The sequence below is a fragment of the Girardinichthys multiradiatus genome, chromosome 12, assembly GCF_021462225.1.
Source record: "Girardinichthys multiradiatus isolate DD_20200921_A chromosome 12, DD_fGirMul_XY1, whole genome shotgun sequence".
NCBI lineage: Eukaryota > Metazoa > Chordata > Actinopteri > Cyprinodontiformes > Goodeidae > Girardinichthys > Girardinichthys multiradiatus.
The window spans coordinates 47,403,131-47,427,817 of record NC_061805.1 but is presented as its reverse complement, the minus strand read 5'-3'; the positions used below and the strand labels follow the sequence as shown (position 1 = coordinate 47,427,817).

Sequence of the window (24,687 nt, the reverse complement as noted above, 5' to 3'; positions counted from 1 at the left end):
CATATGAATAACACAGCAGTGGCCCTCCTCCACCTGCTGCTGTACACTGCCTCTCAGCTGGCTTAGAGAGGGCTACTGCATTTCCTTATAAGAAAGGCAAAATTGGATGTTTGGAAACATTTCCATGGATGAAAAACACAACGATTGTGGTTTGTAAGCTAAAAGAGCGCCACCTATCACTCATGTTAAGGCAACACGGTTATAAACCTAAAGTTGGAAACTCTAATTGTCAGGCTTGCTACCTGAGCGAAACACCAAGCAAATTAAACAGACAAAATCAGTTTTGTAACTATACAAACAGCAGAAAAACTAAAGTTTTAGATCATGTTATATATTTTTCTTTTGCATTTTTGAGTGAATAACATGACTCCGTGGTATTTTTACTTAGGGTTATCATATCTTGAGATACTCATACCGGCCCATGCCTATACTGCATTAACTAAAAAAAAATCTCTCATCTGCCAGGGTGAGTTATATTGATTGCTTTCGCTATTTTAGCACAGCAAGGCGGGACAGCGTGGCATGAAGTCAACTTGAATGGTCCTGGCAAAGAGCAGTCAAGAATAGCTTTTACTTTGCCTTTAATCAATTGTTCTTTCATGTGCAACAAGATCAAATTAAACATTATCCAAACATCTAAACATTTGGTGTTCCATAGAAAATCCTAAGAGATTTACATTAGTTTCCTGAATGGGATATTCAAATTCAAATTCAAAAATACTTTATTCATCCCAAAAGGGAAATTAAATATGACTTCATTCCTGTGTAGGAAAATGATTTCTTTGTTCTAGCTACTTGGTCAGGACAAGCAAATCTGGCGGTTAAAGAGCTTGGCATAGCAAAATATTTGCAAGTCAAATGTACACTTACAATATTCCATATGCACCATGCATATTAGCCAGGCAGTGTTTCAATAAAGCAAAGCTGCAAGCTGCTATAAACTATGTGAGCAAAATATGAAAATAATGCAAGATGAGAAGAGAAGCAGTTTCAAAGCAGCCATACTGTTAACTATGTCTACATCTACTTTGATTCAGGTCATTTTTTCATCTTTTTAGATCTACAGCAGGGATGAATGGCTGTATTTGGAATCAGACTTGTATCCAGTAACAACATATTTGAGAAACAACCGTTTCTCCTGTTTGATATGCAACATTTGATATCTCACTGACACATACTACTGTTTTAATTTGTTTGATAGCTTCGTTAAATTAATGTTCGACTAGGAAGCCTTTGTAAACGTTCAGAGTTGGCATCAGCTTCTCTCTGGGCTCTTAAACATCTAGGATAACATTGTTAAAGTCTGTTCTGTACAAACAAGTCAGTGTTCTGGATCATTTTCCAAAGAAACCGACACTGTGCTCCAAACCAAATACTAACAACCTACCCAGACTGTAATTATTGCCCCTTTTACACTGGCTCGATTTCGCCCTACTCAACTCCACTCGGCCCACTTTGCGAGCGTTTCCATTACGGTATCTATTTTTTTGGTCCTTGCTCCTGAGCAGGTATGATTGGGACTGAGTAGGGACTACATGTGGCGTGAACAGACTGCTGTCCATGGACCATGAGACCAAGAAAATGATAAAGTTTTCACTGAGGTAGCGCAAGGAAAAGATCATAAAACTCAAGAGCAACTACAATAATATTAAGGACCACATTTGCCCGAGGGTTATCATATTTTGAAATGGAAATATATTTTTTATATTTACAAATCATAAACCATGCCTGAATCACACAAAAAAATCAGCTGTTCAGACGCACAAACATTTCCCCCAAAACACAGAAAACAATATCACCACAATACAGAGAGTTTGGTTTGGAAATGTATTGATGGTCCTTCAGAGAACCAGCGTCTGCAGGAGGAGGACGCAGGCAGAGAGCAGCTGCCCGTAATCAGACTGCCTGCATCGGATCAAACGGGAGGAAGATGCTGCTGAATCCCAGAGCAAGAATATCCAACCTAAAACTAACTTTACAGCGGTCAAAAGTTCGATGTTTTACGCTTTAAAGTCTATGTCTTCGTTACTACCATGGTTGAGACAAAAACTTCCTCATAAAGTCCAAAATTGTAGCTTCTTCAGGTACACTCTGGAGCTTCACCAGACCAGACAGCACCGTCTCTCTTCTCCTCCTCTCCTGCCACAACCCCCTCACATCAGAACCCCTGAGTCTTCTTTTATAAATTCTGGTTGGGATAATTATTGCAGTGGATTATTTTATACAAAAAAACAACATATATATATATATAAGACATTCTTGCATATACAACAATACAAACATGACTTGTATTTTGTTTATGTTTTTATTTTCTATTTATTTATTATTTCTATTTTTATCATTTCCCCCAGGTTCCTTTAATATGACAATGTCACGCATTAAAGTTAAAAGCAGCACAGCACACTACACTGATGGCTGGAGGCGGAGCTTCCATAACTCCAGCCATCAGTGGGTCAGTGGAAACACAACTGGTACAGTACTGAGTAGAGCGAAACCGAGTGGAGTGGAACTGCGCCAGATTAAACGAGCCAGTGGAAAAGGGGCATAACAGAGTCCTAAAGCTTCGCTCTAGAATGGTACGGGGTTGCTTTATTTGTTAAAACCAATTTTTGCTTTTGGAGGCTTGTGTTTGATTCATCAGAGAGTGCCTTGAGTGGCCAGTTTGACTAGAAAAGTGTCATATATGCTCTGTCAGTTTACCATTTTACGATAGAGAAGCAGATATTTTAGAGTAAAATATTTTACCTTTAAGACTACTTCAGTGGCATTTACAGTGCCTTATAAACATATTAATGATGCGCTTGATCTTTTTAACATTTTGTCATGTAATAGCTATGCAGTAAAATATATTTTATGGGGATTTTATGAATAAACCAACCAAAAGCAGTGAGTAATTGTGACATGAAAGATAAATGCTACGTTTTTCAAAATTGTTTCCATACACATAAATGGAGCCCTCATTACTTTAATAAAATTCAGTGCAAACAGCTCCCTTTGTCACGTTATTAGTAAACAGAGTACAACTGCGTGTAATTCACACTAAGTGAATCTTTCTGTTCTGTGAAGGCCTCAGAGGTTTTTCAGAGAATATTAATGAACAAACAGTATCATGAAGACCAAGGAGCACAGCAGACAGGTCAGGGATAAGAGTTGTAGAAAAAGGTTAGATTATAAAACAATATCCCAAGCTTTGAACTTCTCACAGAGCTCTGTTCAAATCCAGCATCTAAACATGGAGAGAGAATAGACCAACTGCAAGACATGGATATCTACCTAAATTGAAAGCTCATGCAAAGAGAGCATTGATCAGAGAAGATGCCTATGGTAACTTTGGAGGAGCTGCAGAGAGCTGCAGCTCAGGTGGAGAGTCTGTTGAGGTACAAATATTAGGTGTGCACACCACATAGCTGGCCCTTATGGGAAGAGTGGCAAGATTGTTAAACTGTTAAAAGACAAAAAATTTACTTTTGTTGTGTGTGGCAGAAATCTAACATCTTGAAAACACCAATGGTGGTGGCAGCATCTTGATGTGGTTATGCTTTTCTTCAACAGGAACAAGAAGCCCGGTCAAAGGTAAATGTAAGGTGGATGGATCTAAATATAGAACACACCTGGAAGAAAACACGTTAAAGGGTCTAACAAACTTGAGACTGGGGAGTAGGATTATCGTCCATCAGGAGAACGACCTTAAACATAAAGTTAGGTCTACAGTAGAATAGTTCAGACCAGAGGTCAGCAACTTTTATAATCCAAAGACCCATTTCTGCCCTCAGTCCAGCTAAATCAAACTCATTTAGAGCTGCAAATGTTATATGACCATTTAAAAAAAAGGCAACTTACAATTTTTTGATATTTACTCAAGAAAGTCTGTTGTCATTTTTAAAGAACCACTATTTTATTTCTATGTTTAGGTTTTCAATCAATGAAAAACATAAAACATTGGCAAAAAGAGGATGGAGACATTTTCTTCAATGTGATGTTATTTGTGGAAAATTATTTAAAAAAACCTGTAATTATTAAAATAAAAATATATCTAAAACATATTAGTGGTACTTTAGTGTCATTCTCTTGTGGAATTTCAGTGCAATTCTTCCATGAAAAAACTGCTAAAACCTGCATTTGTTATTATATGTATAATATATTTGTTGGGGTCATCCATTTTGGTCGGATGGACCGACTGGGATGCGCAGTGACATTCGTCACAGTGATGAACATCGAAGCTGACGTCATCAGAGGCAACGGAGGCACATATCTGGATAGACAGAAGCTCGCAGGCAAACTTTTCCTCCACATGGCCACTCCCGGAAGAGCTTGAAAGCTGGAATTCTGTCTGATACATGAAGGTCAGAAGATTCATTTACCGATCGAAGACCCCGTCGACACCCTGCGCAGGTGAAAACCCACAGAGGTTTGTTTCCAAGGAGATGAGTTTTCCTCCTTGTTGATTCAATTGACTGCAACGGTTCCTCATATTTTCCCTGTTTTGGATGGATGAGAAGTTTACCGTTTTTGAGTTGATCACGGACGTGTGTCACTCTGGTCCCTCCTCCGTTTTCTTCAGACCAACGATTCATCCTCAAACGGTGGAGAGAAGAAGTCATCAAAGTAATTTTGTTCCTTTTTTTTTTTTTATATTGGATAGGTATATTTAGAGGTCTGGGCAGGGTGAGGCAAAGTTAAGGTGATTTAGAATCACCAATAGTTAATAAAAGGTATCAACTTGTTGCATGCAATACTGATTAAAGTGTTTTATGTTGAGTGTTTGATTTGCTGTGCAAGTGTTGTTTGATCGTGGAGCGCCGATGCGAGCAGCAAGGTGCTTGTTCCTGTTTTTGTCCGGCTGATCCCAAATCAGCCAGGAGTTAGAAGTTGTACTTTTAAAAGTTTTCTATTCAAAGCAGCTGCAGTCTGGGCCTCATGGCCTGACCACTCCTTTGTCCCAGTTTTATTACTGGAGTTTTTCCACCGATGATGGTGGAAAATGATAATTAATTCATTGTAATTATTAAGGGCTTTGAGCCCATAATCACAACACCAGAGGACACCTCTGACTTCTATTCGTAAGCAATGATTTTTGGAAGAAAAATATTTTTCTGAATTATGATTTTTAATTATAATTCTTGATAAACATTCATTAATCATTAATCAATAAAACTTACATGTTAAAGACATAAATTGGTTGTTCATCATTTTTAGCTAAAGTTATTAAAATTCGCAATGAAAGGTCCACAAGCCACAGGTTGCAGACCCTTTGTTTAGATCAGGGTACATTCATGTGTTAAAATGGGCTAGACTTAAATCCAACTGAGAATCTGTGGCTAAATGTGAAAACTGATATTCCATCCAGTTTGATTGAGCTTAGCATGAGCAAAGATTTCTGTTTCTAGAAGTGCAAATCTGATAGAGATTACCCGAATGAGCAGTGAATTGCAGTGAAATGAAGCTAACAAACAGCCACAACACTTTCCAGACCTGTATTTGTTAAAAAAAAAAGTTGAAAACAATTTATCATTTTTCCCACCAACTTCATAATTGTGCACGTTGTGTTGCTCCATCACACTAACCCCCATAAAACACATTGTAGTTTGTGTTTTATACTTTAAATACTTCTTCAAGTCACTCCTTGTCCTTTTTCAACAAGACAATGGAAAAGCACTTTCTGCTGCTGGACCGGCCTGCCCATCCAAAAATTTGTTTGCCGGTTTGGCCGCTTCCTGAAAACTCTCATTTTTTTCTTCTGTTTGCATGTTTGTGATCGGAGGCATATGGCTCCATTACAAGTTGCACAACTTGTGATGACAGCCAGTTCAATAACTCATCAGATGCATCTATTGTTGGGACCCACAGCCATGGATTTCAACATTAAACTCCGGTACGAACTCTTCTGGAACTTTTCAAAATAAAGTGCATTAACCTTCTTCCGGCACAGCCAGGAAACGGGATAACTGCGGACTTTCTGTGACGCCACTACCCAAATAAAAGCACAGCTGTTGCTACATCCGCTCTCTTTCCACACCGGTGTTCATCGGGATAGGAGGGGGACAAAGCGCGCTGATATCTTTTGCTGGCAAAAAGACAAACTCTTCAAACTGGATCCAAGAGTGTCATAAGATCACGCGATCATATGCACAAGTTAAGTATGAGTGAAGCACTGTTTGTGTACCTGATGATTTCATTCACAAAGAGGGGAAATTAAGGTATAAGCAGTGTTGAAGAGAAGCCACTGCAAAGACGCGGTCTCCCAGTCTGGAAGGAAGACCGCAGAGATTGCATCATCATGTGGTCAGCGGACAGGACGGACCGCCCAGCTACAGCTCCGGAGCTAACCTTTTTGTTCACAGAGCGAACGCACCTTCGACCCCCCGCAAAGCTACCGAGTTAACCGCCTGTTGACTGTGGACGTTTCTTCAAACTTCACCCCTTGGACCACATTACCTCACCATGGTCAGAGGTTAGGGTTTGGGCAGATTAACAGTTAGGATGAAATGATCTGAACGTTTTCATTTATGAAGTTTGGTTTTGTTTGTGTGAAACTCAGCTATCTTAGTGCTAGCAGGCTATCTGCAGCACATGTGCTCTGTTTGTGTTCTGTGTTTGTGTTTTAAAGTTAAGTCAAACTTTTGTTAGCTCAATGCTAACCGATAAGAACACATATTCTCAGATTAATAATCACAACACTATCTAGTTTCTACCTTGTTTCTAGAAGTTATGTGTGTGTTCCAGCTTTAGTTATGGTCTTACTAGTCTTTGGTTGTTTTTTCTTTTCTTTTATAGCTTGTTGAACTGCGACAGAGCAGAGTACATCGGCTGGCTGAGGTCAAGATAACCTTACTGGAGCTGATGACAGCTGTTTTACTGCAAGTGCGATTAAAAATCCTGATATTTTGATCATGATTAGAAGATCCACAAAGTGATATCAAATGTCCGAAAGGCCACAATCTGGCATCTGTTGAGGGTCTGACTTTTAAAGTCTGTTAGTAAAAGGAAAAGCAGGATTTTGACCAACACTTCTGCTAAAATGTATATAGTTGTACCTAAGAAATGATTAAAAGAAAAAAATAACAGGGAAAAAGTGTGCTCAAGGCTATAAACTAAAAGGAAACCACTGATCCTAGAATCAGTGAACAAAAAATATTCCATATCTTTTTTTTTGTTTGTTCTAGATACTTATCTTCTCCAACTTATCAGCCATGTATTGCATGGAATAATGAGCACCAGCAGGTGTGCTGACTCACCCTGGTCCGACAACGAGGATCTCCATCAGGATCCGTCCGCTTCCCTCCGTAAATGGCCGGCAGCTCCTCTGCATCAATGTACTTCAGTAAAACCTCCTGCCAGTTAGCTGAAAAAACAGGATGACGTGCCTTTACAGTTACAGCAAAATTTACTAAACGTATGGATGCACTTCACATGAACAACCTTTAGTGTATGAAAAGATGTATAAATATGAGCAGTGAGAAAGATGGGGTGGTATAAGTTTACTGCACTGACAGGAATAACTGTTGCACATATGAGTATGACACTGTGTCGTGTTCTGATTTATGTAATCTGTTGCACAAGTATAACAGAGCAATATTCTGCTGAGCACAGTCTGACAGTTGCACAAGGCTCTGTGTGGTTGATCAATTTAACTGCAGCAGTAACTGCGGTTAATTAGAAACGGTCTTAGTTACCACTATTTTCCAAAACAGGATGGAGTGATGTAGGGCTGCACTATACTAGAAAAGGACCAGAATGATCTCAGTCAGGATAAAATAGTTTAAACTAGTGGCGGATTTAAAATAGTTTAAACTAGTCTCCTGTCTCTGGCATATGTGCCTCGAGTTCTCTTTGTGACTTTTGGCATTTTAGAGCACCATCCTTTGCCAGATGCTGGCATCCACTGCAGTGAGACTGCAACTGCCTAAATGTTGCATTGGCATGCAAAGTGGGAATTTCCTTGGAATAGATTAGAAAACAATTATTGCATTTGAAATAGTTGTGATATTATTTAGAACATTGATATTGCTATGATGCCATGTTTTTAAGATATGGTGCAGCTCTGGGGTGATGTGTCCACATCTCACCCCCCAGGATGTAGATTTTCAGCCGTGTGTTCTCACTCAGAAAGTGCTTGATGAGGTTATAGGCCACAGGGAAGAGCTTGGGAGCTAAAAGGAGGAAAAAATATGACAATGTTAAATAAGTATGTTGCAGTCAGGCATTTACATACACTAAATATAGGCATAAATGTCAATAACTGGTTGCAGAAGTTGGAATTTATTGTGAATTTTCACTAAAACAAACAGGGTTAGAATCATACATACAAATTTAAATATATTCATACATTCCAAAAAAGGTTTATAAGTGGTGCATTGGTTTTCACAATGTCTATGACGTTTACAAGGCCTCTGAACGTCTGATTGATGATTGTTTCATTCCCAGAAATAAAAAAAATATTTGTTTGACGACACTCACAGGATTGAACAACACTCAGAACAACAGAAACGTCCAAGAATCCCAGTGAAAGTGTCAGAAAGTGACCCATTCCTAAACAACTACAGTTTCTTTCAGACCCTCAGTTAAATCAATTGAATGCAAGTCAAGTTATTTAGATAAGTCAGTCTGGAAAAGTCTGGAAAAAGATCCAAACTTCCAAAGGAAAAAGGTTAAAATCAAGAACCAAGAAACCACCATGGGTTAAGGGCCATGAACTGGTATTAGCTGAGACACCAGTGTCACTGTTCACAGTAAAACCAGTTTACATTGTTATGAGAGTGCCAACAAAAAAACAAGTTCCTGCTCTAAAATCAAAGTCTTAATCAAAGTCTTTCTGACTCTTTAGGGAATTGAAGAAAACAGTAATCTGTGCACCAAATACTAGTTTTTAGTAACAAGTATTAAGAATAAAGGGTATTAATCAGCAAACATTAAATCATAGACCCTGTCATTGTCAGATGTTTTTAAAAAATGTAAAAGCATAAATCGAGTGTATCCAATTAGTTTAATCTCTCAGAACATTGTTTATTTTAAAATTTACCCTTAATGACAAACAGCCTCTTCAGGCCCTCTGGATAGTTATCTTCAAACATCTGCAGGATCTGGTGGGACAATGGAGCCGAGATATCAACAAACTGTTCACTGTGAGAGAGGATTACACAGGATTCGTGTAGCGTTGTACCTCTCCATATGTTTCTATTGCAGGTTTCCATAAGTGTTTCAGTCCCAGACCTTCAACATCATAGATCATCGTGATAGACTCAACATTTCTGCCCAGCTAAAAAATAACACAGGAGAAAAAAAACAAACCCGCATGAATTCAATTCAATTAAAATATACTTTATTATTCCCAAAGGGATATTAAATGTTGTTGTAGTTCATTATTAATAATTAAACTGCAATTCAGTATAATCTAGCAAATTGTTCACTATTGAAAAATTAAATTACACAAACTACATTTTTATTATCATCATGTATACATGTTTGACCAAAAGGGATAATATGGCTTTAATTTTACTTAGACAAAGACACTTCAGAACCTTCTGACAGCAGAACTTTACAGCAGCCTGACTGCAGCCCAGATGTACTGTCAATGGACTGTTCTGTGAGGATAGCTGCATACAAGCCTACATACAGTATTGATATGAAGTGCAATATATGTGAATTTTTGGATTTACATAATTTGAGTGCCAAAATGATGTGACTATATGAAACTCCTCAGTCCTTCCTGATAAATCAAAGACTGTAAAACACTTTTAGATTGGACCCATCATGTTTTTCCAGGTTTATCTTTGGACATTACAGTCATACATATGTCTACCTTTTGGGGTTAATGATTGTCCACAATATTCCAGAGGGCAGACACTCAGCCCATGCTGGTTCTAGCTGTTTCTAACAAAATACAATTATCCATCTGCTCCAGCAGGTAGTTTGTGTTATCTACCAATACCATGTATAGTTCTCTCTAACCAACCATTGTTCCTGGCTCATAAAGATGGGATGTTATCTTTAGGTGGTAATAGTCACTCATTCTTACAATCTCATTGTTGTTTTTGGTTGACCAATACAACCTGCAGCCTCTCCGTATGTAAAGGAAAGTATTTATACATTACACATTTTGTCACGTTACAACCATGAACTTCGATGGACTTTATTATTGACGTAGAAGGAAAATATAGATCAGAAGGCATGGTTTAAGGTTCTAAAATACTATCCCAAGCCTTGAACGCTTCACTGTTCATCTGAAAGTGGAGTATAAGGTCGTCCAACCGAACTGACAGGCCAGGCAGAAGAGCGTTTATCAGAGAAGTAGCCAAGAGGTCCATGGTAACTGTGGAGGAGCTGCAAGGAATCCACTAATAAAGTCTGGAAGAGTAACTAAAAGAAAGTTGAAAGTCATAACAAGTCCTATTTAAAAGATTTGACTTAAAATTTGGATCGCATGAAAGAGCGCCAAGATTGTTGAAAGAAACCCAAATAATCCTGTCTTCTAGTACCCAACATACCATGTAGGGGCCACAGCAAACATGTGAAAGAAAGCGCTCTGGCCAGACGACACCAAATGCATCTGACATACTATGTTTTTCCGTCCATCTTACGCTTATCAAAGATGGGGTCAGAGGGGTAAAAGGTCCAGGAGGGAAGCCCAGACATCCTTCTCCCAGGTGTCACCATACAGTACCTTCTGGGGATCCTAAGGCAATCCCAACCCAGATGGGATATACAGTCCCTCCAGTGTAAGGCGGGTCTTCTCCCGGTGGGATGTGCCCAAGAGGCATCCGGATCAGATGCCTGAAACTCAAGACTATCTCTAAGGCTGACTCCGGCCACCCTACAGAGAAAGCTCATTTTGGATACTTTGATCTGAAATACTATTGATTTTCTTCTAAAAACTTCACAGCACCTGAAACACACCATCCCTGCAGTAAAACATGGTGGTGGCAATATGTGCTGTAGGGATGCTTTTTTCAGCAGGGACAGGGAAGCTAGTTAGAGTTGATACAAAGTTAAATGGAGCAAAAAACAATCCAATCCTTAAAAAAAAAAAACCTGTTAGAGACTGTCAAAAACGTGAGACTGAGGTAGAGGTTCATCTTCCTTCTAAATGTGCAAAGCTGGTAGACGTACCCCAAAAGGTGGTTCTACAAAGGGTAGACCTAGGACAGCTGTTCACAAATGCGTGCCACTTTTTTGATTTTTCTCTAACAAACAAATTGAAAACCATGCATAATTTTTTTACACATCACTAATATGCACTAATCTCTGTTGACAATCAAATAAAATCCAAATAAAATACCTTGATGTTTGTGATTAAAACTCTTTTCACAGTTAGAGTGGAGCACAAGAGGAATGTGACAAAGTTCAAGGGAAAGAAATCACTTTTAGTGACTGATTTCATTTATTAAAACAGAACTATTGGTTGAGACAAAAGTGAAAACCTGTAAATCTGTACATTCAGTGAATCTAGCAGTCAGTTATTGTACTTTCAGTCCTTTAAGCTAGCCATTTTTCCGTTGCCACCAAACCTCTGCCCCAGAACAGAAAATCTGTCCTAATGTTTGCAGCCTCGGCACTTACTCTCTCTGACTGGAGGTTGCATTCCTGCTGCAGCATCTCACAGTCTCTGATCTTGGACTTGATGAAGTCCTGCTTGGAGGCAGACAGGAAGAGACCTTTGGGATCCACAGGTCCAATCACATCGTACCAGATGGGGCTCCCCTCACGGTCATAACCACACATCCCTCCTGAGAGATATTTCTCTATCACCTACAGGGGGAGCCAGTTTTATAAAGGTAAATTGCTTTTTTGTATTTGTAAAGTTCAGAACACGGTTTTTCATGTTTTACCTCAGGTGGACGCCAGTCAGTGATTATTGCATCTACTTTCATGTGTTTCCTGAACTCCAGATGCTGAAAAAGAAGATTTGTTTTTGTTTAGCTTACATGTAGCATTAGGGTGGAGGATTTGAACGTGTTCTGCATCCTAGTGGAAGGCGATTATCTGTAAATGATGCAACTGCTAATCTTAACCTGCCATAAGTGCTTTAATTTCTTGTCTGTGTCTTATCTCCCTCAGGTTGCTATGATGACTCAGTCTGCCCTCTGTGAACCTTCAACCCCCCCGCTCCTCTATTATCTGCAGCCACGCCTGCACTAATGTCTCACACAGTCTGAGCTGCAGCTAAGTGCACCTCCACACTTCCCATTCATTAAACAGAAATCCCATGTGGTTGTACTTAGCTCCTTAGGTAATGTGTACTCTGATGCTTTGCTGCAGCTGCAGATTGTTTTATTGTGCCTTGACGGGTTACCTTTCGTAGCATGGCCTCAGACTTCTGAACATTGAAGTTTCTCGCTGAAAGAGAAGAGGCAGTCATTAATGTAAGACGATGTCATTGATGTTACAAGGTCTTAATATGGGATACTATAAATTTTGCCATTACTCTAACCATAAATTTGTACAACAAATGGGAAAAAAGGAAAGGTAGTTTAAGGATGTACAAACTAATAAAATCACAATTGATCGGATACCCATTTACAATTTAAATGAGATTACGATAGAAAATGTTTTTCTCCGAGTTCTTATGTAGTTTGGAAAAGCATGGAATTTGAGTGTAGTGTTTTCCATGTCCTATATACTATAACAAGAAAATGAGACATTTGTACTTTAAGACTTTATTCCTTCCATTATCAAATCTTGTAACCTTCCTTCTGTAATACCTTTTCTTCTTCCTCATGTCCTTCACTCTGTTTTTACTTCTGTCCAATCTAACTTCTCTCTGTCCTTCCATCCTTTTGTTCAATTTCACCTTTTTCTGTCCTACCATCCCTGTGTCCTATCACCATTGTTTCTATCCTTCTAGCCTAGTGTCAAATGTTGGCTATATCTGTCCTTCCGTCCTTTCCTCCTATTAGTGTTCTTGCTTCCTTCTATTTGTGTCCTTCCTTACTTCCTTGCTCTCTTCTGCTACATCAATTAATTCCCTCTTTTCTTCCTTCTGTCCAACTTCTATTTGTCTTTCCTCCTTGTGTCTGTCCATCCATCCATCCTCTGGCCTTTGCAGCATCCATATTTAAAGCCTGCCCACTGTAGAAACCATAAATACATAGTGAGCTATATTATTTTGAAATTAATATAAAGGATTGAGAACTCTGGAAAGTCTGGAATTCTTACATGAAAAATATGTAGGAACCCTGTTGTAAAGTTTTGAAAACCATGAATCATTAAACTTCCACAACAATGCACTACTTTGTTAGTCCAAAACTTACATCTGCAGTAAGATGTATAGAGAAGAAGTCAATACTGGTTCTGATAGAAATGTGTCAGAACACACAGTGCATCATGGTCTGTATGGCCCGGACCATCAGGGTGCCCATGCTGACCCCTGTCTGCCTCTGAAAGCACCAGGAAAGCGCATGTCAGTATCAGAACTGGACCAAAGAGCAATGTTGGTCTGTTCTGGTGAATCATGTTTCACGTCACATGGATGGCAGTTAATGTGGTTTGCTTAGCTGTGGCACACATGGCAGCAGGATGCACTATGGGAAAGAGGCAAGCTCCTGACGGCCACATGCTTTATGAAATGCTCTCCTGGACACTCTGGGTCCTGCCATTCATGTGGATGTTACTTTGACACGCACCACCTACTTAGGCATTGTGGTGTAATGATATATCCAACTAATGAGATGAGACCATTTAAGATATTGGGTTCACAAGAACAAGCTAAAAATCCCAGTAGTTTCAGAAATCACAAACTGTGTTTTAAAGAATCTGTTATCAGTAGAATAATTGACTCCAGGTTTGGCGAGTCAATATATTGACTTTTTATGTTAATGTAATTCTGAGGTTGCCCTAATGGAAGAACAAAACACTGAAAATATTAACTTTTATGTTTTTAAAAAATGGAGTAAATCTTTCATACACCTCACTGTTCGTTATAAATAAATATTTGTTCAATAAATTCAGAAAGCTCCACACAACACTGGCACAAAGTTTAGGAAATGAAAGTAGACCGTCTGGTCTGGTAATCAGTCGGTTATAAAAGCACTTTGAGGACATGCTCATGCTGAACAGAGTGGACAGTTCATTGTCTAATACTCTCTGTAAGGTGATTAACTCTGCAGCTGTCAGTCCGGTAGCGTGGTAGCACTGTGGCAGAGCTGTGGCTGTGACGTGAAAGGAGCAATTTATTCAGCCAGTGGATTATGTTCACTGTTCCACCTTGGCACATTAACGTCGGTGGCACAGAACCTTTAAAACGGTAAGGCAGGGTGTTAACACGGGTCACTAACGCCACGTCTTTCATTTTAATGATGCTACAAGTGTTCAGTTCATTGTCAGAAACAGAATGCAGTTATTAAGTATACATCTGATTTGTTCTGACATCTTCTAACAGAAATATTAAAGGTTTAATAAGGTTGTATAGTTATTAATGTTGATAACAGCAGGCACCAAGTCTTACAGCTTATCTTATGAATACAAAACAACTTGAAGACGACTATAAAGGTCAATGAAAGGCAGGCGTCAACATTCGGTGTCGGCTAAATGTGAAGGTTAAAGTCAAAATGCACACGTGATCACAAGCTGTGAATAGTAATAATCTTGTGACTGGAAGCAGACAGTGGAGGTGTTCAGAAAAGGAAGTCATGGTAAAGTTCTGTTTAACAGAACCGCTTCTGCACAACTGGCACGGTTTTTTCCTCCCAGCTGGTATCTATGAAGATGGAGGTTTCTAAAGATAAAAGTGTAGTAATAGGCAGCTAAGGACATAATAGGTAGAACACCCTGAAACAATCCAGATATTCTGTTTTATTTCTAATGCTAATATCAAAACAGATGCAATGTTTCCTTATTTGTTTTTTTTAACATCTTTTAAAAAGGACCAAAAGGGAGTCAAACTCTTATAAAAATAAAACAAAACATAAGCCCTTCGGCAGACTGGAAAGATACCTGTCTACCTGTTAAAATCATAAGCAAAAACACCCTGGGGTGTTACATATGAAGAGATAGAGAAATGATCCGGCCTTTACCAGGCCTTGAAATACTTTCCATCTTATCTCAAATGTATAAAAACTGATTCCACCCTTTCATTCTTTTCTTTACAAAGTTGCTTTGCTTCATTCAGGTTTGCAGACATTAGTTTCTGCAAAGCTTCCTTAAGGTCCTGTCACAGCAAGGCACCCTGCTGATGTCTGGACTTTGACTGGGTCATTGCGACATCTTCTTTTGTTGCTATTCTGTTGTAGAATAGCAACAGCTATCTCTGTAGTTATGCTGCTATAGGCTTAGGCTGCTGGAGGACATAATGACCACTTTCACCCTCTTCGCTACATTCTCACACTACTCTCCAATTTTGCATTATTTGCTGTTATTTCAGCTTTTAACTTTGTTCTCTCTTTTCTCTTCCTAGAAGCTACACCTGGCCTGGCTCTGTGTCTACCTGTGACACTTTTCTGGAGAAGGGCATCCTCCAAGCTTCTGCTGGCAACAACTTAATGCTCGCCCTCTACAGATGATCCACTTGGCCCTGTCTTTCAGTGTTTAACCCTTTCTCTCTCCTAGACATGGAAATTGACTGAGCTTTTACTGTAACTAATTATATGTGCTCTCTTTCAGACTCTAACCTTGAAAACTGGCTCAGAGTTTATCTGTTCTTTCTTTCTAGGTGAAACGACTAAAGGAGCTACATCCATTAACATTTACTTTTCCTTCCCATAGAAAGTACTCCTGGATCAGTGCTTCTGTGTTCTTTTTGTGTCTCTGCTCTGTTCTCTCAAACCCCCAGTAGGTCATGGGAGATGGCCGCTCACACTGAGCCTGGTTCTGCTGGAGGTTTCTTCCTGTTAAAAGGAAGTTTTTCCTCTCCACTGTCGCTACATGCATGCTCAGTATGAGGGATTGCTGCAAAGTCAACGCCAGTGACTGTCCACTGTCTCTACATGCTCATCTAGGAGGAGTGAATGCTGCAAGTCACTGACTGGATGCAATCTGCTGGGTTTCCTTAGACAGAAAAACCTTTTATCCAATTTGAATAAATAACTGAATCTGACTGCACTGTTCAATGGTTAGGATTAATTGGAATGTATGAACCTGACTGTTGTGAAGTGCCTTGAGACAACATGTGTTGTGAATTGGCGCTATATAAATAAACTGAATTGAAACTGAATTGAATTAGATGTGCTGCTGGGTTTGGGATCATCTTGTTGATAACGCAGTTTGGGTCAAGCTTCAGTTGTCGGCACAGATTGTCACATTTTACTCTAAAATACTTTGGTATAAAGAGAAGTTCATAGCTAACCCAATGGCTTCCTTTTTTGTCAAACAAGCCCGAATCATCATCCCTACACCACCATGCTTGACAGTTGCTCTGAGGTGTTTGCGCCGATATGCTTCTTGGTTTTCTCCAACATGGTGTGATGCAACCCTTCCAAGCAAGCTATACTTGAACATGTACATCATCCAAACTGAGGCCTGTAGAGGCTGAGATGGAGCTCTTGGCTTCTTGGCGTCTCTTTGAGAATCGCACACTCTAATCTTGGGGTGAATTTTCTGGGTGATCCAGTCCTGGAAAGGTAGCCACCTGTCTAAAGTGTGTTTCACTATTACTGTAAATAATCTTTCTCTCTAAATTTAAAAAGCAGGTGAGCTCTGTCATAAAGAACTTTTACCCACCTGGATTTCTAGCTAAGGTCAAAGGCAATCTCTCAAAGATCTGGAGTAATCATATCTTCATGGGTGGTGCAGATGTGATTCCTTATACTTTGGCATTGATAAGACCGGTCATCTGCAGCTAATGCAGAATGCATTAGCCTATCTTCTCATTGGTAAGTGAAAATGTGACCACATCACCTATACAGACCCAGCTTCACAGGCTTCCAGTGCACTACAGGACTGAAACTTAACGGGCTGGCACCTAAACATCTGCGTGGCTTTCAGACACCAACCAGGAGGCTCAGGTTGGCTACCCAGCAGACTGCCAAAACTCCTGTCCTTTAAGAGGTGGTCACACCGGTTCTGACACACTTTAAGTTGGATCAAAACCAATTGAGATTTTTTTTAAATTTTTTTTTATTGTGCCCTAATGGCTGACACCTTAAAATTTAAAGAAGGTGTACTTTCTTTCTCACCATAACTGTATTTATTGGGATATTCAGACAGGCAAACACTTTATTAGTCCCTACAGGGAAACTGTCACAGCAGCAATAAGAAATTAAGATTTCTTTTTAGCATATTTAGCCTGGTGATACCATGGTAACACAACACTCTGTTATGACCATAATAGTAAGTTAATTAGGGTGTACTTTGACATAAAAAAAGAAAGTTTTACTTCTGTAAAAGATATTTAGACGTTTAAGGTGGCAAATAACAGCTCTACAGTAATACCAGCCACTCACCTGGAATTCACCCAAGCTGTTTTATCTCATTCAACAAGCCATTCAGGTTTCCAAAGAGAAATGTTATGCCACAGCTTTATCTCAGTGCAACAATAGACCTTTCACATCTTTATCCCAAGTCGCACTTTACACCAGGGTCTATTCACTGTAGAAGAAAAGTTTCAATTTTCAGCTTTGCTTTAATGGCCAGTTTTCTCCAGCAGTTACACACTCACTGATGGAGGAACACAGTACTAGATGCAGCTCTACAACGATTAGCACTTTGTGTCCTGTAAGCTCAAGATTAACAAGTAGGATTTTAGCACCTCAGATACTTTTTGTGGCCTCGCATGAAAAGGCTTAAAAAATCTGAGGTCTTTCTGGCATTTTTCTCAGGTGGGAAGGTGAATATCTTGAGTTTGGTAGCAAAAGGCAAACTTTTGCCAACACTTACAGAATAAAATCAGAAACTGTTTCTGATGAAGATGCAGAAGATTAAACCGACAGTAAAAGGTTAGGATTATTGAGCCTACAAGTGACAATATGTTAAACAGGAATTAAAAATATTCAAAGTGGACCAGCACCAGCAGATGACATGGCTATCCATATCATCACAGACGATGGAAACTTCATAATGGACCTCAAGCAGCTTGGAATAGGTGCGTCTCCACTCTCATCCAGGCTCTGGGACCTTGATTTCCAAATAAAATGCAAAACTTTTATCTGAATAGAGTACGCCGGGGCACTGAGCAACAGTCCAGCCATTTTTCTCCTTAGCCCGCGTAAGATGTCTGCAGTGGTTAAGGAGTGGCTTAGCACAAGAAAAATACAACAGTTGTAGCCCTGTCCTGGTTACGTCTGTGTGGTGGCTCTTGAAACTCTGACTCCAGCTGCAGTCCAATTCCCCAAAACTCTTGAACAAGCTTTGCCATCTTCTGTTCCTCGGCAAGTTTTTTTTAACCATATTTTTTCCTTCCGCTCAACTTTCCATTAATATGCTTGGATAGAGCATTTTGTGAACGAGCCGCTCCTTTAGCAATGACCTTGTTACAGGACAGCTCTCAAATCAGCAGTCTTTTCCATGACTTTGTAGAACATAGCATGGCCCCAACATTTCCCTATTAAAAATCATTCTCATTGGTCTTAATATTTTAATCTTCTGAGAAACTGAAGAGGGGGGCTTGCCTGGTGCACCTTTCATGCACAAACTGCCACCATTTGCCAGTAAAGGCTACAAGGCTTGGTACTGCATGTATATTTTCATGTCACAAACATTTCATTAAGTGCAAGGAAATCGTGTAACACTTAGAAAAAGAGTGAAAAACATGCCTCCTTTAAGCTAATTGCTATTTGTGTTAATCTCATTTTATGCAACTTCAATGGTAGATTTTGTTTATCCATGCCAGGGTGACAGAACTATAATTGTTTAGAGCATTCGTCACAGTAACAGAGCTTTATTGTTCATGTTTGGAGCTATGACACTCAGTTTTCCAGAGGGCAAAACTGGCATTTTATAACTGGTACGGTCATTCAGTGAAGCTTAATTAGGAGAACAAAGCACCCTCAATGCTGCTCTGAGTTCTTGGTAAGAAACAACTTCTCAACATCTTCTAAATTCTGAATATTTAAACCCAGCAGAGCAACAGAAACAGCAGCAGACTCCTGTACTCCACTCTTAATGCGATTAACTGTGGATTACACAGATTGTTGTACCTCTGCTGCTGCAACTAATAAGACCTGCTTCAGCTTCCTACTTCCTACCATACAATCTTAATGCACCCCAGGATAGTTATACTAATTCAGGTACCATTTCACCCTCAAATTCAGCTAAAAGTGAGTCTCTTTCTCAGCTTCTGCAAACTCTTTTCACATGTGTTGCATCACATAGTTTCATGTGATAAACTCCTGCAGCTTCTGCTTACAGCCAGAGAGCAAAGACACAGATTTTACCTAGGACTGCATGGAAATTATTTCCGGAAAGGAAGCAAATATCTACCCACAATAGTATTTATGGAGAAGTTTCTGCAGCATCAAGTTTAATTTAACAAAAAAATAAATAAAAAAAATGCTGAATTGATGATGATTTATTAACTCACCTCGGAGCCAACGTAACAGGAAGTGGTCATCCTGTGCCGGAAGTTGAGGAAGAATGTCTTGTATCCTCGGTCGAAACTAAAAACAGATCAAATCAGATGTGAGTTCAACCCAAACATTACAGATCAAATTTGGAGGTAGAGTTACTTTTTTACTTCTGCTGCCATGATGGGCTTTTGGTTTCCGGTTTTATCTCCAAACTGTCTTTTTTGTTGCCTGTAAACATGTTTTGGAGCAGCACAAACGCAGATTTGCCCTTATGGTTTCCAACAACACTTTTCAGCCTCCACTGACATCACCATGGAAACATATTTCCAACTACTTTAATTAGTTTAATTAGATAATAATTGTCTCACAGTGAGAATATGTAATCATTCCTCCAAACTAAAGTTGAATATATTCCAAAATATTCGGAAAGGAGTTTTTCCCCCATCAGTAATTATCCTATATGGATAGTTTTATATGGTTTGTTTCATAAATAAAACAGAATTAAACTTCTTCAATTAGTTGTTGGTGAATTAATCTTTACATTTTAAACTTTATTATTCATTTACAGCCAGGTGATTTTCTAGTTTTCCTTTTTGTTTTTATATTACCTTTTACATAATACCTTTTTAATCTCATCTGATGCATTTTATTTATGATGGCTCTTTTTGGTCAAACAAGTGGACTGGGTCGTGAAGGTAACAGATCCAGGAGGAAAACCCAGACATCCTCTTCCCACGTGACATTCTCCAGCCCGTTCTGCATCAGCTCAATGTGTTTCCAGGCCCAGAGGGATTTACACTCCCTTGGCAGTTTATTAATAACACCTGTATGATTGTTTAATACAAATAGCCAATCATGTGGCAAGAACTTAATGCATTTGGTCCTCTGGACGTAGTGAAGACAAATCGCTGAATGAAAGAGGTTTAAATGACTTTGAATGTGGTGTGGATGTTGGTGCATAATAGGTTGTTCTGAGTATTTTAGAAACTGCAAATCTACTGGGATTTTCACACACAACCATCTCTCGGGTTTACAGGGAATTGTCCAATAAATAAATATCCAGTGAGAAGCAGTTGTCTGGATGAAAATGCCCTTTTAATGACAGGGGCAAGAGAATAGGCAGACTGGTTTGAGATGTTAGAAAGGCAACAGTATCTTAAATAATCTATTGTAGCAACCAAGGTATGCAGAATACCACCTCTGAAAAAGCAACACTACAAACCTTGAGTCAGATGGGCTACAGCAGCAGAAAACCAGTTTAGAACAGGCACCTGAGGCTGCAGTTCTCACAGGCTCACCAGAACTGATTATGGAAAATGATGCCTGGTCCAGTGAGTCTCAATTTCAGCTGCAACATTCAGATGATACGGTCAGAATTTTGTGTTAGCTTGAAAGCATGGATCCATCCTGCCTTTCATCAGCAGTTCAGACTGGATGTAGTGGTGTAAAAGTGTGTGGGCTGTTTTCTTCGTACACCTCTGCACACTTTTAAACTCCACAGCCTACCTGACTAGTGTTGCTGACCATGTCCATCCCTTCATGTCCACAGTGTACCCATCTTCTAATGGCTACTTCCAGCAGGATAATGCACCAAGTCACAAATCATCTCAAAGTGGTTTCTTCAACATGATAATGAGTTCACTGTACTGGAACAGGCTCAATGGTCACCAGATCCCAATCCACAGATAAACCTTAGGGGTGTGGTATAATGGTAGGTTTTCATCATGATGTGCAGCCAAAACAATCTGCAGTAACTGTGTGATGCTATCATGTCAATATGGGCCAAGACCTCTAAGGAATGATTCTGACACCGTGTTGAATCAACGGCAAGTATGAAGGCAGTTCTGAAGTAAAAAAGGGGGTCTGACCCGACATTAGCAAAGTGTAGCTAATGAAGTGGTCGGGGAGTGTATAGTCCTTCCTGAGAGTTCTGTCTCTGTCTTTGGGTCTATTCCCAACAAGACATCCTTGGAAAACTCCCAAAGAGGAGGCATCTAGGAGATCTCGATAGCTAAACTTTCGATGTGCAGGAGCAGCAGCCCTACTTCAAGCTTCCCCTGAAGATCCTGAATGAAGACCCCACCAACCAAAAGAAGAAGCTTATTTCAAGATCTCACTTTATGTTTTACATCACAGTCAGAGATTTAGCTGAGAACCGCTGTTGACTTCCGGGCTTCTTCTTCTCCAAGAGGAGCAGAATATCACCCTCTAGTCTGCATATATAGCCCATCTATCCACCTGCTCCATTCTGCCTTCAAGACCTCTAAACACAAACTATTCCACTTGCGACAGAAACTGACCACCAACCTATAGGGGGCATTCCAGTTGAGAAAATCTTTGCATACTATAAGTTAGAGGAGGCGTCTCTCATCCCGGCAGATTCATGTCGGGCTGTGAACCAATCATTTATACTCAGCTGAAGGACAAAACACCAAAAGAAACACATCTGCAAAAATCAAAGCTCAGACCCAGAGGTTTCCTAACCAGACACCCCTGTTCACAAGTACTCTGTTTTGGCACAAACGGCATTATTGAAGAACTAAAACACAACACAAATAAAGCATATTCTTCAGATACCTGCTGGCTGTCAGTGGGAATGTGACTGCATTTTTATTACAGCATATAACCTCCACCAACTGGGCCTTGAAGCTAGAGCACTGGCTGAACTGGTAAAGTTTTCTCACACTAAAATATTTTTTCCAGAGTCAAGGCTTTGTGCTCATGATAAGTGTGATGTTGAAACACAAGAGAACCTCCCCTAAACTGTAACAAAGGCCTGATACGTGTCACAGCTTGCTGCAGGTTTATGATGTGTCTGATGTCCTTGAGTTACTTTGGGAAGTTTCCTTCAGAAAATCTGCAAGCTGCTGCCTCGGTGATGCTGTTACAGACACAGTCCTCTCGGTTTGTCTTTATGTTTGCACGGAGCATTACTTTCAGACATAATGTCTACCCTCTCCTGTTACTTTTTGTAACAATGCAATGTTCTAGGTGTTTGGTTGGAGAACTCCCTTGCAGGTGTGGCTCTCTCCAATGGGGAGAAAGTCTCTTTGAAAAGGACCTGTTTTAATGAGTCAGTAGACTCCCTGAGGATGGCTACTAAGCTGAAGCATGTTGGGGATTTTATTAATCATCTCAATGATCATGTGGTAAAAAGTTGGGAATTTTGACTGGTTTAAGGGGAGTTTGGATAGGATTCTTGATATTTTAGCTTTTTACACAGTCACAGTACTTTGCATAAGTATGTGTGCTCCTTAAAGTTTTCCACATTTTGTCATGACACAATCACTAAATTCCACCTGTTTTTATTGATAGACCAACTCAGAGTTGTGAAACCTTGTCAAGTGAAAGGAAAATGCCTGATTTTTCAATGGTTTTGCAAAAAAAAATAATAAAAAAAACAACAAAAATCTATTCGGTAGAACTAATTGCCTTCTTAACTCAGCTAAATAGTAAAGGGAGTCCACCTGTCTGTCAGTGTGCACCTGTGTCAGACAGGTCAGGAAAAAAGTTGTGGAGAGGTTTAAACCAGGGTTAGCTTCTAAAGCAATATCCCAAGCTTTCAACATCTCACAGAGCTCTCTTCAAAACCATCATGGCCATCCACCTAAGCTGACAGGCCGGTCATTAATCAGAGAGGCAGCAAAGAAGGAGCTGCAGAGATTCACTGCTCAGGTGGGAGAATCTTTTTCACAGGACACGACAACTATAAGACATGCATTCCACGAATATGGCCTTCACAGAAGAGTGGCAAAATGTTTTCTGCACATGATAGAGGCAGAATCATGCTCTGGGGGATGCTTTTCTTCGGCAGGGCAGGGAAGTGGGTCTGAGTTTATAAGTAAATGAATGGAGCTAAATACAGAGCAATCAGGAAGACAACAGTTAGAGGCTGCAGAAGACCCGGGTGGTGGTTTACCTTTTAGCAGGACAATCTTAAGCATTCAGTCAGAGCTATAATGAAATGGTTTAGGTGTCTCCAACTCCAGTCCTCGAGAGCTAATGTCCTGCAACGTTTAGCTGCATCCCTGCTTTGACACAGCTGAATCAAATGATTATATTAGCTCTTCAAAATGCCATCAAGTTTGGCAAAGGCCTGTTAATGAGCCAGTCATTTGATTCAGGTGTGTTGGAGCAGGGATGCATCTAAAAGCAGAAGGGTAGTAGCACTTGAGGATTGGAGTTGGAGACCCCTGGTTTAGATCAACACTTATTTATGTGTTAAAATGGGTTGGTTTAAAGTCTAGACCAAAATCAAATGGAAAATCTACAGCAGGACTTGAAAATTGATGTTTACAGTCGAAATGTTTGTCCATTTGTTGTTTTTTTTTTTTTTTTTTTTTTGCAAATTAGCAATAAGTTCAGTTTCTAGCTGAGCAAACTGGTAGATAAATCTCTCAAAACGCTTGCAGCTGTAGTTAAATTCAATGTGTTTGTCTTTTAACTAGCTCCTTAGTTTTCTGTACTACCTTATGTTGGTCCAGTGCATAAAAATAAGAATACTGGAATCTGTGATCGTATTGTGACAAAATGTGAGGACGTTTAAATTTAAACGTCTCCTTTACACGAGTGCCCAATTGAAAAATTTCTCTTCATGTTCTTCTGCAGGCTTCTTATTAATCTATTATAAAATAAAGTAGTAAATTATGTGTTTTGATGTCATCTTATCATTAAGCCTTTCTAGTGTGGAAGCATGTGCAAAACCGATACAACAGATCAAAAATGATGTGAGCAGATATTAAAATAAACTTAGTTAAAATGTGATTTTCCACTTTAACCCTACCTGACTGATATTATCTGAAATGATCAGGTTGAGAAACAGTGAAGCTAGATGTAAACATTGCGAAGAGTTTCTTATACGTTTTTAATTAATCCGAAAAAAAAAACAAAAACAACGTACTTGTTCCAGTGCCTCAGCCTGCTTAGGACTGAGGTCTCCAACTCTTCCGCTCATCTCTGAGACCTAAAGCTGGCAGACAGGTAGCGCTTCTTCGAAGTCAAATCCACAAGCAGACGCCGTTACCAGCAGGCCGGTTCTCCGTGTCTGACACCGGGCCGTGATGCTACAGTCTCCCGGTACTCTCCGCTAACAGCGGCCTGCAGGTGGAGGACAGACAGAGGAGGAAAAATGTAAACACGACTCACACTCGCAGGAGATCGCTTTAAAACGGCTGGGTCCGCCAAAGATCTTCGAGAGAACAAGAGCAGTCACTCCGTGCAGGAAGGAGTAACCACAAAACAACAGAGGATCCGC

General features: G+C 39.7%; 1 protein-coding gene across 3 annotated transcripts in view; it reads right to left on the bottom strand.

The window, feature by feature from the left end:
• Nucleotides 1-24,687, bottom strand: part of LOC124878549 (SEC14-like protein 2) — a 34,169-nt gene that overhangs the window by 8,175 nt on the left and 1,307 nt on the right. Inside the window, exons 2-10 of one of the 3 annotated variants that reach the window (XM_047382547.1) lie at nt 24,334-24,530; nt 19,448-19,523; nt 12,290-12,333; nt 11,826-11,888; nt 11,557-11,745; nt 9,161-9,256; nt 9,020-9,080; nt 8,067-8,150; nt 7,236-7,342 (exon numbers count right to left, since the gene is read on the bottom strand). In XM_047382547.1, the coding sequence (XP_047238503.1) occupies nt 7,236-7,342; nt 8,067-8,150; nt 9,020-9,080; nt 9,161-9,256; nt 11,557-11,745; nt 11,826-11,888; nt 12,290-12,333; nt 19,448-19,523; nt 24,334-24,387 (774 nt within the window). In that variant the 5' untranslated portion in view covers nt 24,388-24,530. Of the gene's footprint in view, nt 1-7,235; nt 7,343-8,066; nt 8,151-9,019; nt 9,081-9,160; nt 9,257-11,556; nt 11,746-11,825; nt 11,889-12,289; nt 12,334-12,928; nt 13,016-19,447; nt 19,524-24,333; nt 24,644-24,687 lie in introns of those variants that run through there. The other 2 variants (XM_047382546.1, XM_047382548.1) reach the window with 2 other exon arrangements.